The sequence below is a fragment of the Zootoca vivipara genome, chromosome 2, assembly GCF_963506605.1.
Source record: "Zootoca vivipara chromosome 2, rZooViv1.1, whole genome shotgun sequence".
Lineage (NCBI taxonomy): Eukaryota > Metazoa > Chordata > Lepidosauria > Squamata > Lacertidae > Zootoca > Zootoca vivipara.
In genome coordinates this window covers 86,219,735-86,236,419 of record NC_083277.1, presented here as the reverse complement: position 1 = coordinate 86,236,419, position 16,685 = coordinate 86,219,735, and the positions used below count along the sequence as shown (strand labels likewise).

The 16,685-nt window shown below is 41.4% G+C and overlaps 1 protein-coding gene across 1 annotated transcript; it reads right to left on the bottom strand.

Annotated features, from left to right (window-relative positions):
* Positions 1-1,407: 1,407 nt before the first annotated feature.
* On the bottom strand, positions 1,408-16,519 carry TVP23C (trans-golgi network vesicle protein 23 homolog C). Its single transcript, XM_035104668.2, has 7 exons — positions 16,430-16,519; positions 14,603-14,685; positions 11,615-11,759; positions 10,874-10,963; positions 5,763-5,894; positions 5,537-5,665; positions 1,408-3,993 (listed from the first exon to the last, which is right to left on the bottom strand). The coding sequence occupies exons 1-7, from the start codon at positions 16,439-16,441 to the stop codon at positions 3,961-3,963; spliced, it is 624 nt and encodes a 207-aa protein (XP_034960559.1). The 5' UTR covers positions 16,442-16,519; the 3' UTR covers positions 1,408-3,960.
* Between the last annotated feature and the right edge of the window lie 166 nt (positions 16,520-16,685).

Genomic DNA, 16,685 nt, shown 5'->3' with positions numbered 1-16,685 from the left:
TAGCTACGGGGGCGCTAACCAGGTTTTTTTTTGCCCCAGGTGAAGCCTCCAGAGGGGTGCCATTGAGGCTCCCAGCTTGTGTGTGTCTGCAAATGCACGTGTGTTCGTGTGCCAAACTGGGTCTTTGACCCAGGTGAAATAAAGCCTAGTTTTGCCCCTGAATGTTAGAAGGTATGTGACCACATGCACTGCATTTGAAATCATAAAAAAGCTCTACAGTGAGGGGGGAAAGTATTTGATCCCCTGCTAAATTTGCCCATTTGCCCTCTGATGAAGAAATGACCAGTCCATAATTTTAATGGCAATAATAATAATAATAATAATAATAATAATAATAATAATAATAATAATAATAATTTATTTATACCCCGTCCATCTGGCTGGGTTTCCCCAGCCACTCTAGGCGACTTCCAACAAAAATTTAAAATACATTTAGGTTTATTGTAGCTGTGAGAGACAGAATAGCAACAGGAAAAACCCCAGAAACCCAGAAGGGGAGCAAATACTTCCCCCCCCTCACTGTATTGGTTGTATGCACTCTGCAATGGCTATTCCTATATCTGTAAGTCACTACCTGATGTGGCAACCATTTCGCCAGCGACTCTGGGTCTTAGGATTGTTTTGCGTTGTCCTGCTGTTTCATCATTTTAATCTGCTGCAATTTTAAACGGTATTTTGTTTTAAATGGCACAATGCTTCGTTTCAAATGGTGTTGGAAACAGCTCTGTGACTTGAAGAGTGGTCTAGAAGCTTGACAAATAAATAAAATGAGCCAGACCTAGCCTTAGCCAGCAATGGCCTCCTTAATAGCAAGCTCAGAGCACTAAATCACACCAGTGCTGAAGAGTCCCAAGCTTAACTCCTCTAGGGCCACTTATACCTTCCCTTGGGGATTCCAACAACCAATTACCAGGCTCCTCCTCCTAGAGTTCCACTGAACAGCCCACGAGGACAGAACCCATTCTGATTGGTCATCAAGATTAACAATTAGCAATGGCATTCATATGAACAAAAAGGACTACGTGAACTTGTGGAACAAGGAGATTGTCAATAACCGTACCAATGTCTTGCATGCCCATGTATGTTTACATGTGTATGTGCACAACCTCACACTTTGCATGTACAAAGGTAAGAGTCTCATTGGTTGTTCTGGCCACTTTTGCCTCTGGGCTATGCCCATCACTGGCCCACAGAGCAAGGTGATCATTCTCCGCATCAGACATCAAATGTGGGTCTGCGAAAAATGGCTACTAGCAGGCACGCAAACGGCAAGCACAACATACAAAGGAAGGAGGGCTTTAGGAAGCCAAGTTAAAAATGTAAGCTTGTTAATCGGCCAGACAGACATTACACATCACTGTAGGCAAAGAAATCCAGGACACTAATCAAACCAGTTCAAAGGTACAGAACTTTTAAAAAAATATATTTCTTTTGAAAAACACATTAATTCAAAAGGCTTCACAAGCGTGCACAAGAATTTTTAAATACAATGCTTTAGTATCCCTCAAAGAAACAATAACCCACAGCTTTACATTACCCAGATATCCAAACACAAACATTTAACTATCCACATTCAGCACTCCATTGAATACAATGCTGCCCAATAAATGGATTCTTTTTTTTAGCCACTATCAGACAACGTTGTATTCTCCTCTTTGTAACAGAGCTTCTTTGCCAGTCACAGCTCACTACATTTTCTTAACAGTAATTGAATAATACAGCTGCAACTTCCATTTAAACACCTTGAGATTTATGCAAATCAGTCATACTAAAAGTGTAGCATTTTGATTAGAAAACTGCATCCAGCCAGCGTTAGTAATGCTCGTAAGATTTAGCACTGAGTCTGAAAGTAGCCCAGCCAGCCAGCTACATAATATGGTCAATCCAGGAGCCTGTTCACATGACTCCAAAGGGAGTGTGGGAAAATGCAGTTTTTAAAGAGGGCCATTTGATGCAAGGGACCACAATCCTAATCCTGGATGAAATGAGGTTGTGACTTTAACAAGCAGTTGACTGGCTCAAGGTAGTTTTTTCAAATTCCTCTGGCCATCACAGGTTGAGAGTGTATGAACGAGTCCCCAAGTTTAAATCCCCCCCTCCTTCTCAAATTGCACCAGTTAAATTACCCTTTATTAAAATGTAATGGTTTGGTGTTCCAGTATCTTAGGGTTCATTCTCATACTGCATTTAGATGCTCTGCAAGTGATGCAGGAGAAGTCATCTCAGGCTTGCATTCTATACCTGTAGAATGTTGTGCATGCACACAATAACGGCCCATACATAGATGGGAAGATTACTGTACATGGATGCAGAATACATATGACTGCATGAAAACAAGCTCCAGTTCATACAATACATTTTATGTGCACTGAAGTGTGCATGTATGTGAACACGTGCATGCAAGCCCCAGATTCTTTCCTGACCCACAACGTATGTAGCATGGACACATTGGGGCAATATGTGCACTGGACCTTTAACTGGCATTGGCTGTGTTTGAACAGAGTGCTAAACTATGGTATAAGCTTTATGTGAATGAGCCCTCACCCATTAAGAAGAGATGGGAAGCCTTGGGTTCTCTTTCCAATTAATCAGAGTATACTCATCCAAACTGTGGGTGCTCATACCATGGTTTGTTTACTGAAACAAGCCAATTTCTTAACACACCGTTTGAAATGGACATGTTTCTGTAAACCATAGCTAACACAAACCACACTCTTGTCAAGGTTCAGGCATAACACTGAACTGGGGTTGGTGAAAACAGAAGCAAAAGCTTCTGATCTCCCTATGGGTGCGCTAGAGGAAGCATGCAAGCTTGAGAGACCACACTGGAACACAGCTATTATGTATCTGTAAAAGGAGGAAGGGTTCTGAAGTCAGGCTTGCAGATATTCTATACGAAAATATGGGCTACCACATTAGTTATTTATCTCCTGTAGCAAGAACAGAGATAAAACTCTATAGCAAAGGTCTGTCATAACCACATCAGCATGAATCTCTACTTTTCTACTGATTAACTACAGTATGTTTTACCTGTATTAACTTATTATCAAGGAAAGGATGGCCAGATGCATTAAATACTCCACATAACTTTATTAGGATGCAAATACATTCCTCTTTCTTTTTACCTCTGCTGGCTATTTAGGAAAAAACCCAAAAACCCAAAATGGTTGCTCCGATGCAATCCTAGCAGCCTACTTTTATAGTTGCACCGTGAGAATTTGGTCCTCCCAAGAAAGGAAATAAAACATTTTATAAAGAAGAGGGAGGGGAAAGAGACCAATCTGTACTAGCCAGGTGCTCTAAAATCCAAACTAAAAAGTCTCAGGTCCTACACAAAAGAAACCTTTTGAGCTGAAATCAGTTTTGAAAGTTGAGACATCAAAGTGCTTTTGTTCAACTTTCACAACTGGTACTCTACCACGATTCTCCCAATTCCCAGAACTTATCAACCTGTTTTTCAAGTTGTCCCCTCCGCATTTATGGGCTAAAATACTTCCTCGTTTTAAAAGAAAACAAGAAACCTACAATATTGTAATTATGTAGATAATATCTCAGATTCCATATTAGAGGTCAGATTTTGTAGTTCCTGGGGGATGAGAGATTACTCAAATCCCTGCTCAAAGGGCTTCTCAGCTTTTGGGACTGCCCTAAATTTCACAAAAATGCCGATGGCAATATACAATGGTACTTACCATGAATTCTCTGCCATCAATATATGTTACTTATTTATAAGTGGAGCTATTGCACCTAGAGAGCCCAGAATCGAGTGTCAAGAAGGACTCTGCAAAATATAAGCTGTAAGGAATATGAGAGGTAACTTGCATTTCTAGAAGATGCATTTAATTACGAAAAATCCACACAGAGATTATAAATCTTCTGTACAGGGGGTCAAGGAAATATTTCTCATTCTCCAGAAGGAATTGAAAACAAAACTGGGGACTCTTCCTGATCTCCTGATCTTCAAGATACTGCTTGCTCCTCTTTGGGCACAGTCTATAAAAGAAAAGAAAGCAGCATTAGATCAGGACTTTAAAAGACAGGGGACTGATTGGGAGAGAAAGATCACCAAGAAGCTGAACTGGTCCCAACTTTGAAAAAGTATTCCCTTTAATATCTTTTTAAATAGCAGCAGGAGAAAAGGCTAAAGAGCAGCAGAGGGCGACTGGCCAGGATAGATTTCCAAAACAAGAATTAAATGATTGAGGTATCCTGCTCAGACCCTCTGTTATCAGAAGACATGCTGAACTAATTGTTAATCATCTAGTATTGCTTAATGTGTAACTTCTCATTGAGAAACCCTGGATCTCAGAATTCTGAACCTCACTTATGGATAATTAGCTGTGCATCATTTTCACTCTATGAGACATGGAAACCTATTTTTAAAATGATATAAGTGTGGATGGGCCTTATGTTGAAAACCCTGAAGCAGCCTATTATTTTCCGGACCAATTAAAAACTGTTACAAACTTTGCATGGTCAAGGCTTTGAGAAATAATGCCCTATAGAAAGATCCGAAAAGATGGAAGCCACACACCTTTTCAGAGAAACAATGATGTATTAGCATTTATCAATAGGCCAGGCAACATCAGGAATAAGAGGAATGAGGAGGAAGAAACAGAAGGGAATGACCCAAATTACAGATGGCTGGATTGATTTTGTTATATTTGGACTTTTCCTCTAAGGAATTCAGGGGGCTCCAAGGAACTACATGGGGCTTATCCCACTTTATCTTCACAACAACCATGTGAGAGGTAGGTTAGGCCGAGAGTGGAGAAGTGGCCCCAAGTTTACTCAGGGAGCTTCGTAGCTGAGCACTCTTATGAACTATGCCATACTTTCTTTTATATACAGCTACACATCTGAAAGTCTAAGGTTAAGAAGCAGGGAGGATATTCTAATATGAGAAAGGTTACTGTGCTCTGCACCGTGACTTGATCTGATGAGCATACTCTTCCCAGAGCCAATCAGCTGGGTGGCTCAATGCGATGTTGACATGCTGGTAGGAGGGGTTTAAAACTACTCATCCCCGAGAGGGTGAATGAGTGTGGAGAAGGCAATGTGGCCCCAAACTCACAAGGTCCTGGGGCCCCAAAAGGATGTGCCCTCCTGCCTCACGGAATAGGAAAGGAGGTATGGGAAAAGCCAAGGATGAGCACTGGGAGATGTACAGAAAGGCTTGTTGTCTTTCTCAAGGTGGTCATTAAGCCACAGGCATTGAGGAAACAATTCTACTTTCTCCAACATGGTTCCAGGTGCCTAGCAAACTGCAGAACAGGGCACATTAAAGATCCTGCACTTTACTTTCTCAGAAGGGTAAGGCAGAGGAAAAATTGTGAAGTAATGTACCTTTGAAGCCCAGAACAAATTCTCTTTCCAGTTGTGGAAGAGCCAGATCATACTGTGATTTAGACTGAATTCAAAAAGTCTGCCAATATCTGGGCCACAATGAATTCAAGGAATGCAAAGTCATTTGATAAGCACCAAAACACACTCTGGGAAGCAGGAAAAACGGTCATGCAAACCAAATGCCAAGTACCTGCCGCAGGAGCTGCCTGCCTAGATAAGAGGTCGCCACACTGGTCAGGTTCTTCCTGCTGCCTACTTTGCACCGGATATAGCCATACAGATTGGCCCCTTGCAATGTCACACCCATTATCACTATCGCCTGTGGAGAGAGATGACAAAGAAATGTAACAGAATTCAGGTCTCGTTACACTCAAAGGAACAAGTGCAGTCTGATATTTGCCAAGCAGGCCACTCACCAGCCACTTAACTTTGAAAGAAAACAGGGCACTGAAGGCAAAAATCACCCAGAGCAAAGGGCAGCTGATAAGCCCTAGCCAGAAGATTCTGGACTCTGCTTCTGATGCTGTTTTCTTCGTCTGAGCAGATGCCTAAAATTTGAAGAGAAGTACAGAAGCTTTTGTTTTTAAATGTGGCTTACCAAGTGTATTGCTCTGCCTCTGAACCAGCAGGACCTAGAAATTGCACTGGCAAGTCATGCAGTAAGAACACTTAACTGCATTTTTACAACCATATTAGGGCCATTCCGTGAAAAATGAGCCTGATAAGAAAAAAATTATTTTTAAAATATACTTATTTTACTTATAGTTTCATTAACTAAACATATTAAAGTTCAATATTCCAAAGGAAAAAAGAATTTGAAATTATTTTTTTCATGAGAAATTTGAGCTTGAAGTTTCAGTATCACTTTTCTGATTGTGTAGCTTAATTCTGTTCATTTAGGTTGGCATTATTTTTTAAAGATAAACAAAAATTGTGGTTGTCATTGTTGGTATATTATTAAAGTGAATAACTTTGTCTACACATTGGACTTGAAAAATTTTAAATAGGTAAGTTATTTCTATTTTATTTTTATTATTGAATGGGATGCTGTTTCAGTGTCCCACCCGTGACAGCAAAAGGTACAAAAGTTTATTTTGTGATAAAACTAATTTATAGGTTATGTTTGTTTTATTGTGGGAGTATGTATTAGAGTATAACACACCTATCAATAATAAAAATGCAGTTAATTAATGTAAACACCATGAAATTTTAATAATTTTTTTCTGTCCCACCCGTGACAGTTTTCAGCTTGTTTTATTAGGTTGCTAACTGTTGTAGCTTGAGTTAGTGATTTCAGCAAGTGATTTCAGCTCTCTGCAGACAGGAGACAGATTCCTCATGTAATAATTCTTTATTCTGGCAAACAAGACTGAGGGACTGAGGAGAGGGGAACTAGCTAGAAAGAGATACATTTTGGAGGGAACAATCTCAAGCAATCACAAAGCTGCCTTTTGGTGGAAACCAATAAGACTAAGGAGCCAAATGCAGCTGCTTGAATGAACCAATAGTAGCTGTTCCTTCTGGAACATAAAGGCAGTTACCGTTACTTTACCCTAATGCGAATACATACAGTAATAAAGATAATATAACCTTTGAATCAATACACAAAATGGGAAAGACTACATCTGCAGAACGTATGAGAAAGCTGCGTGAAAAACTAAAACAAGATAAAAACAAATGTGAAAGCTTCAAAGAAAAGGAGAGGGTCAGAGATAAGAAGAGGCGAGAAAAGATGAAGTTGGTAAAGAATTTGTCTGCAAAATCACTTATGGAATACAGACGGAAAGAAACTGAGTGCAAAAGAAAGTACAGACAAAAGATAAAAGAAAAAGAATCTAGGCCAATTGGCGACACTACTATTCCAGAGATTGGGTCATTTAAATGCCCACAATCTCTTGGAAAGGCTGTTACCAAAGTTAAAAGAGTGTTGCCATTAAGTCCACGGAAAAGAATAGCCGTGTTACGAAAGCTTGTGTATGAGAGTTCACCTCAAGCGTCAAAAACACTATTTGATAAAAGCCCTAAACAGAACACCAAAAGTTCTATTATTTCACAAGATAATATCGCAAAGGTCCATGGGTTTTATAATTCAGATGATATTAGCAGGCAGGCACCAGGAATTAAGGATGTCAAATCTATTAAAGATCCAACAAGTGGAAAAAGAATCAAAATCCAAAAGCGGCATATGAATATGACAGTCCAAGAGGCCTATGCCTTATTTAAGATTGATAACCCAACAGTTGAAATCAGCAAATCAAAATTTTATGAACTGAGGCCTAAAAATATTGACTTAGCTTCTCAAATGCCACACAATGTTTGCGTTTGCAAATACCACGCTAATTTCAATTTCCTAATTGAAGCCATAAGTAGGAAAGACATTTTTTTTCCTTCCACACATTCTGATCTTTTGAGCCTTACTTGTTGTGATTTGGAAAATGAAAAGTGCATGAATGGTGAATGCAAAAAGTGTGTACTTAATTTGCACACCCTAATTGATGAAGACTTAAACATGTCGTCTGAGATTTTCTGGAAGCAATGGAAAGATGACTGTTCTAGCCGGCCTAAGGTTTTTGAAGCAAAAGGAACCATAGAAGAAGCTGTCAATGAGCTACAAAATCAATTTAGTAAATTTAAGAAGCACTTCTTTGTAAAGCGATTACAAGCTAAAGCTTTCAAAAATATGAAGGACACAGTAGCTGATGATGAGGTGATTCTTCAAGTGGATTTTGCTGAAAACTATTTGGCAACATCGCAAGATGAAATCCAAAGTGCACACTGGACCCACAACCAAATCACAGTATTTACTGGTTGCGCTTGGACTCAAGGCAAAGTACGTTCTTTTGCCGTGGTTTTGGATCACTTAACCCACGACAAATACTCAGTATATGCATGCCTAAAAGCCATAATTGAAGAACTTAAGAAAGAATTTAACAGACTGACAAAGGTCAAAATCTTTTCTGATGGGTGTGCTGGTCAGTTCAAAAATAAGTACACACTGTCCAATCTGTGTTTTATGCCTGAAGACTTTGGTGTTGATGGGGAATGGGTTTTTTTTGCTACATCCCACGGCAAGGGTGCCGTGGATGGGATTGGTGGATTAACTAAGCAAGCAGTTTGGAATGCAGTGAAACAAAGGAGAGTAGTAATCAATTCAGCATCAGATTTTGTTAAATGTGCTGAAAAAGCAGTACCGAGAGTGAAGTTTGTCCTTTTAACACCTACTGATATCAGTGCAAATATGGCGATGCTAGATGAGCGCTGGACTTTGGTGAGGAAGATTCCAAACGTGCAGTCCAACCATTTTTTTAAAGCTAAAGACAAAAGAAGTTTAGTTTATGGACCTTCTTTTCAAAAGTCCACCCACGTAGTCTTCACAGAACTGTTCAAGTTAAAAGTTTCTGATGTTTACAGAGATTCTGATAGTGACACAGAAAAACAAGATGGTGTAGCAAGTTGTACAAATGAAACAGATGTGCCGGTGGTTGGAGTGAAGCCGTTCGTTGATGGAGTGACTATTGGGACATATGTTTTAGTTGAATTTGAAGCAACTACAAAAAGACAAAGAACCAGGCCTACTGAATATAGATATGCTGCAATATGCCAAAGTAATGTTGAAGATGATGGAGAAGTCAAGGTGATGTGTATGCGAGCAGTTAACAATTCTGGAAAGCTGTTTCAAGTTGATGAAAAAGACATATCATATGTGCAGTTTGAACATATTCTTAGTATCTTACCCCAACCTAATGTTAAACGAGTCAGAAGGAACATTTTTTATGAATTTACTGAAAATGTAGATGTGTTTGAAAGTGGTTAATTGGCCCAGAGATGGACTAGAAGAAAATATTTTTTAAATAGATTTTAATTTTAGTAAATACAACATTATACTTTGTAGGCTATAGTAGATAGTAAGTATAGTAATAGCAAAAGGTTTTTTTGTAATTATTCCATTTTTAACAACCTTAATTGTATGTTAAATCAAGTGTATGCCAGACGCGTCCCACCCGTGACATTTCATTGTCCCACCCGTGACAGCATTTTTTCCTTAATTTTGTATCATTAAATTTCTTAACCTAAATTTCTGATTGCATAGTTGTAACCAATAAACATTGATTTAAACAGATATGCTGAGTTTATAATTGATTCACCTCCCAACTCACAGAGTTTTTCCATAAATCAAACTTATCTCAAGCTCCGTGTCCTTTTTTTGTCCCACCCGTGACAATACTTTAACATTTAATAAAATTGTCAAAAATATCCATAAAAATAATAAAAAATTAGTAAAATGTTCAGTATCTTATTAAGAACATAGTTCAAATTTTGGTTGTTAATTTTTATGTATATTTACATTCTTACACATGTGTGAATACCAAAAAACATGGTCCAAGTGTCCCACCCGTGACAATGGAATGGCCCATTTCCTACTGAGAAAAATATATTTCAGCCTGTTATTTTAGAAGAAGAAAAAGAGCCACCTAATCAGAATACCAAGGATTTCCACCACCTTAAGCCACAAACCATCACCCCAACATTTCCAGGCACGGCACAATGCCATAACACAATAACCTCTTTTTAAAGCTTCTAAAAATTGGGAGCACTGACCTTGGACGTACAATAGCCTGATAAAAAGATCATTCAGGAAACTGAACTAAAGCATCCCAATGAAGAGCAGCTGGGGTATTTTTAAAGTAACAGAACGTGATATTTTAATTGCATACAGCAAAATAAAGGATCAAACCTAAGTAGTTTTTGAGCAGTGCTGCATATACTGAAAATGAGTTTTAGTTGAATAATGATGAGAGGTGTTCCACTACTAGCCAACTAAAATCAATGAATTCTTCAATAAATTATGGGGAAGGAAAGCATGCCACAACTGGAAATAGTATCTCAGAGTAGGCATAGTGGAGGTGAAGGTTATTTTATCTTGAGACTGTTCATTATTCCTATCATTTTAAAGGCCTGTACAGATGTAATAGGGCCTGAATCCCACATAAGATTACTGGATCAAGACCAAGCTCTAGGATGTATGCTTCCTGCCACAAGGCTTCTCCTTTTCCATATGGATTTCCATTGTAAGACTTCACAATAATTACATTTCAATAATTAAAGTTACATTTCAATAATTAAAAGTTACATGTCAACGTTTTAATAGTAACCAGGGTATTCTGCTATCCAGCCTCTGAAACCACTTAATGAAATCTGGTTAGTATAAAACAGTTAACCTCGTTGTTTATATAGCGTGTATAAATATAGTTTGGTCTTTATATGCCTAACTGTAAATACTCTATTCCAAGTTCAGTAATTTAATCTGTGTTCTTTCGCTGTGAAATTAATGACGTGTCTTTGCAACACTGTCTCTAAAGCAGAGGATAGGGAAAGCCAGATTTCACACCCACACTAACTGTTGCTCCAGTTCAATCTGTCTTATGTCCCCCAAATGGAATATTGAATGAAAGATGTCTACAGCCCTGGAAAACAACACCATATACCACCAACTGCAGACTTCCCTCAAGGACCGGGAGATGTTTACCTTCCTGGCTTCAAACACCCAGTGGCTTTTGCCGTCATCATCAACCTGGTTCCACCAGCGGAGGCCTACCATCAACCTCCCTGTGACATTCTAGAGAGAGAAATATGAGATTACTCCATGGGATAAGTGAAGGCAGGAATGAATTGATTCCTCCCATTACATAGCAGCCTGCCTGATGGCCTTGGATGCTTCTGAATGTGCCTGGGATTTGCAGCACCGTGGGAAACCACAGACATCTCATGCCCTAGAGGGGACTGCAGTCTGAAAAGGGGGCATTTTTTTTTGTATTCCTCCCCACCAAATGGCTTTACATGGGTGGCACAACTTCATCACAGATGCTGAGTTCTGCTCAAGAGGGGTCTAGATGCCTTTCTGCATGAGACCAGCCAGTTACAATCATCCCTAGAAATGGCTGGATCTCAATTCATATTGGTAGCCAGTGTGGTGTAGTAGTGAGTGTGTCACACTAGGACTAGGGATATCCTGGGTTTAATCAATTCCCCCCCCCCCCAATGCTTTCAAAAGGAAGCTTGTTCCTTCAGAGGTTAAATGTACTCTGCACATACCTAGAGGTATGAGAGTACAAGCAGAAACACTTGCTTACTTTTACTACTGAAGTTAAGGGATTTAGAAAAGAGAATTCTAACTCAAAACCTTAGAACTTGGGTGCCAGGCCAATCTGCCCATTTTCCTTTGAGAACAGCCATGTTATAGCACCAACAAACTCTCAACAGTATTTACCTTCACTGCCCAAAAGTCACATGACAGAAGTAGGATGATCGTCACCATACAGGCAATATAGCTGCTGCTCAACAATTCACAGAGTAAGTAGACGATTATTGCACTGACCCGGAAAAACAAGTGAAAGAAGGAGGCTATCGGATGTCTGTAAAAGGTGCAGGTAGACCATAATTTAGTAATTCATTTATCTGTTCACACAGATTAAAATGCCTAGCAAGGGTTACAGTTTCAATCGTAATTCCATGTTATGGCACTTCATAAAGACAGAAGTAATTATAAAAACCAACCAATTAATCAACATAGCATAATCAGTGTGGGCAGACAGAAAGTGTCAGTCTTTAGCTTGTGAGACAGACCTCTCTAACAGCACTTCCTTGCAAAGTTTGCTAAGAACACAGGGGCAGGTAAACATTGCAGTTCAGAAGCATACGTCTATTTCCTTCTAAAATAATAAGCTACATGCACAGGTGAATCATTCAGATGGAACCTATCCAGAGCTTTGTCAAACACTTTCAGACTCCAGAAGACTAGCCTGGAGCAGTTCTGTGCTTAATGATATATTGTGCATTCAACGCTATGCATATGTCAAATCCATTAACTCTGTTTGGATCAATTTTTCTTTGCTCACTTTGAACTAGGGAATTTCAGGGTAGTGGTCAAAGTCACTTTAGCATGCCAGCATCTGTAAATGCTCCAAACCAGGTTTATTGCACCTGGATAAGAACATAAACACACCCTTTGTGCCAGATAGTATAAATAAACTGTAGCGGCAACAATGCAGTGGCAAGAAAACGCTGAGTTGTCTGGAAAGCTATCCACCGTAGCATTTTGCATTTTATTTTTAGCCTCCAAAAGTCTTTGATCACTAAGGTTTCATTTATTTGCAAATAATCTTATATACCACCAATGAATATAAATTATCAAGGTGATGCAGAACAATATCTGCAATGAAACTTAAAAGTGGATGGCATGCAACATTGGTGGGCTGTTCCATGAAGGGAAGGGCCATATCTCAGTAGCAGAGCAGAAGGTCCCAGGTTTCATCATCAGCATCTCCAGGTAGTGATGAAAGAGACCCCTGTATGAAATCCCGCAGAGCCAATGTAGACAATAGTGAGCTGAATGGACCAATGGTCTGACTTACTACAAGAGAGCTTCCTATCCAGTGCTGCAGCCACAATTCCCTACGGGTGGCAAGAGACCCCCAACTGTGATTCCATATGCATCCACAGGCCTTAGTACCTACATGGCAGTTAAGGCAATCAAACTCCTGCTGTGATCCAATTTACATGGTCCCCAGGATAAACAAAGGTTGGGTCACAAGATCTCCTCCATCCTATATAATAAAGTCCAAGTTGTCCCTGCGTCCAAGCTGTCCCGTGTGTCCCTGGGGTACTGCGCATGTGCCCCAGGGATACAGGGATTGGACAGCAGAGACTGCGCGCGCGCACTCTCCCCCCCCCCTCTGCCTCCTCCAACCACCGCTCCCGCCGGACACCGCCTCACTGAAGGGCACGTCAGGGAAGCGAGGGTGGAGGCTGGCGAAGACCTCCTCACAACCCTCCCTGGCCCGTGAGAGGAGCGGCGGTTGGAGGAGGCAGGGGGGGGAGAGTGCACGCGTCCTTCCTGTCGGCGGCTGGGGGAGAAGAAGGAAGGAGGAGAAAGCGCTCCTCCGTTCCCGTCCCCCTGCCACCGACAGCAAGGACGGGTCCCAGGATGGCCTGGCTTCCTGTCGGCGGCTGCGGGAGAGGAACGGAGGAGGAGAAAGCAGCGCTTTCTCCTCCTTCGTTCCTGTCCCCCTGCCGCCGACAGCAAGGACAGGTCCCAGGGTTCAGAGAAGCGCTGTGCAAGCGCTTCTCCGAACTCTGGGATGTCTGCTTCCTGTCGGCGGCTGCGGGAGAGGAAGGAAGGAGGAGCGCTTTCTCCTCCTTCGTTCCTGTCCCCCTGCCGCCGACAGTAAGGACAGGTCCCAGGGTTCAGAGAAACGCTGTGCAAGCGCTTCTCCGAACTCTGGGATGTCTGCTTCCTGTCGGCGGCTGCGGGAGAGGAAGGAAGGTGGAGAAAGCAGCGCTTTCTCCTCCTCTGTTCCTCTCCCCCTGCCGTCGACAGCAAGGACGGGTCCCAGGGTTCAGAGAAGCGCTGCGCAAGCGCTTCTCTGAACCCTGGGATGTCTGCTTCCTGTCGGCGGCTGCGGGAGAGGAACGGAGGAGGAGAAAGCAGCGCTTTCTCCTCCTTCGTTCCTGTCCCCCTGCCGCCGACAGCAAGGACAGGTCCCAGGGTTCAGAGAAGCGCTGCGCAAGCGCTTCTCCGAACCCTGGGAGGTCTGCTTCCTGTCGGCGGCTGCGGGAGAGGAACGGAGGAGGAGAAAGCAGCGCTTTCTCCTCCTCCGTTCCTGTCCCCTTGCTGCCGACAGCAATGACAGGTCCCAGGGTTCGGAGAAGCGCTGCGGAAGCGCTTCTCCGAACCCCAGGATGTTCTAGAGCCCGTTATTGAACGGGCTGAAATACACTAGTATCATATAATCCTGGTCTATTTCCAGAATAGCACCACAGTGCCATTTCCTCAAGGTATATGGGAAGGAGGTTTTCCAGAGCCATTAGAATGGAAGCCCTTGCCCACCTTGACTGGATTTCTCTATGGTTGATTCCTTACCAAAATATATCAAAAATACTTCTTACTAGACACAGACACACACATTCTCTCTCTCTCTCTCTCTCTCTCCCTCTCTCTATATATATATATATCTGATGTAACTTATTTTGACCCATACAGAACTAGAATATAAAGCATGTAAAATTTAAATGTATATATCATACGATTCAAGACAGAAATTCTACAAGAAAGCTATTCAATAATGAAAGCATACAAGAAAGCCAGTGCCAGAGCTTTTATTTCCCCCAAGCTCACTCCCACAACAGACAGACACAAGAAATAGCAGGTCTTTTACCAAAGAGACGGCAGCCCAAGACCATTCTAGCAATTACTTACTTGATCTTTGCTTTCTTCGGCCTCCTGGAGGTTTCATCATCAGCATCAAAGAGTGACACATCTTCTGTGTCATCACTACTGTCCTGGACAAGAACATGGGCAAGGGTTAGAAAAGACAGCATCAGTGGTGAGATTACATAGAATCATAAATTGTAGAGTTGGGAGGGTCATCTAGTCTAACCCCCTGCAATGCAGGAATCCTGCCACAGCCATCCCTGGGTAGGCTTGAACCACCAACCTTCTGGCTAACAGTCAGACACACTGACCACAGGAGGGCAGTTTATACCATCAGACAATACATTCTGAACACTTTATCTGATCTCTGTTTTCTTGCGACATTATAGAACATGACAAATTATTTCTGGGAACAGTAATGACTTCAATTGCATAAACATCCTTTTCCTTAGATAATGTAGTTGTCAGTTATCTATTTTTTTTCTGGCTACTTGTTTCAGACCCAAAATATGTGGTTTTTTAAATGCATTTTTTAAACCTTCAGCATTTTGTAAATTTCTGCAAATGCCTGAAGTCAAATAATATTTTAATATTTTATCATCTTAAAGGGCCATTCAAAGTGGTCTTTCACAAAGTTTCATTTTCAGGGGTATTATTATAAACAGGCATTTTGCACAGCAAGAACCCAATCATTTGGGAGAACGCTAAGACAATTAAATGTATTAGAAAGAATATTTGCCACAATGTGTTTTCTCCGTCAGGGGAAAAGGTGGGGTATGAATAAATAAATAATATAAATATACAAATAAAAATATGTTTGCTCAAAAGTAAGTAGCACGAAGGTAAATGAAACTGACTCCTATGTGTGCACAAGGAATAAAGCAGTCAAAGTGTGTTGTGGTGGCAACTTATTTATTTGTTTGTTGATTGAATTGATATACTGCCCTATACTCGAAGGTCTCAGGGCGGTTCACAGAACAAAATCAGAATATACAACCACAAAATATATAATAAAAATAAAAACAACAACCCAATAGCACACACACCCTCCATAACTTGGAATCATATTAGTTTATTACGGCCAAGTCCATGCATGATCAAGTATTCCAAAAGGACTGGAGTAAATTTATACCATATTTTAAAGATTATTGTAAGCAATTAACATCACTAGCAGGGTTGTCTGAAGACTTGTAATGAGGAATTTTCTACCTTTCTATATTTATTTAAATTTTGAGTCATTTTGTAATGAGTGCAATTAGAATTGGAAAATGTACAAAATGCAGTGATAAAAAGGTTGAAAGCCATGAGGCGGGAGGGAAGGAAGTCAATAGGCTCTGAAGAGCCAGAGCAGTAAAGTGGAATAATGATGATGTGAATGTATATAATTAAATGGGGGAGAGAGAGAGTTTATCACAGCCCTCACTACTCTTCATTTTGACACAGAGAGTTCCCCTCTAATTATGCCTAACGTCTAGGGTTTGGGAAACCCTAAAGAAATGCGATGCATATAAAGCAAATGCAAAAGAAACGAAAAGGGAGAAAAGAAAACAAAGTGCGAAGCAACATTTTTTTCAAACAAACAAGTCCTTAGTTTTGTGCATAGAGGAAAGGAGTTGGGGGGGGGTGATGGCCTGGCTCATCCCGCTGCCCGCCCTTTCCTCCTCTGTAAGCAAAGCAGCCCCCCGTGTCCTGCAGCCCCATACAGCAACCCCATCTGCGACCCACTTTCCCCCGCGGCCCCCCCAGCTTTCTGGCCCCTCCCCCGGGCCCTCCCCCAACTCGCGCCCCCTCCCCCAAGCTAAAGGGCTCGCTCTGACCCGCCCCGCTCGCAAGGAAACAGTGGCACCCACCCACCGTTCCCCACATCCCCACCTGCCGCAACATCGCTTCCGCCTTCTGCCACGTCACAATGCCGGCCAGCGGGCAACACCCGACACGTCATCGCTATGCGACCGACGCGCTCTATTAGTTAGAACTAGAAAAAATGAAAGAGCGACCCGCTTCTTGAACTTCCGGGAGTAAAAAACAACAACGAAGAGCATCCGTGTTGGCCGACAGATAAAAGAAGTCAGAGGGACACATCTCAGGTTCCGCGTACCAGTATTTCCGCATTTTCATCGGCAGCTGC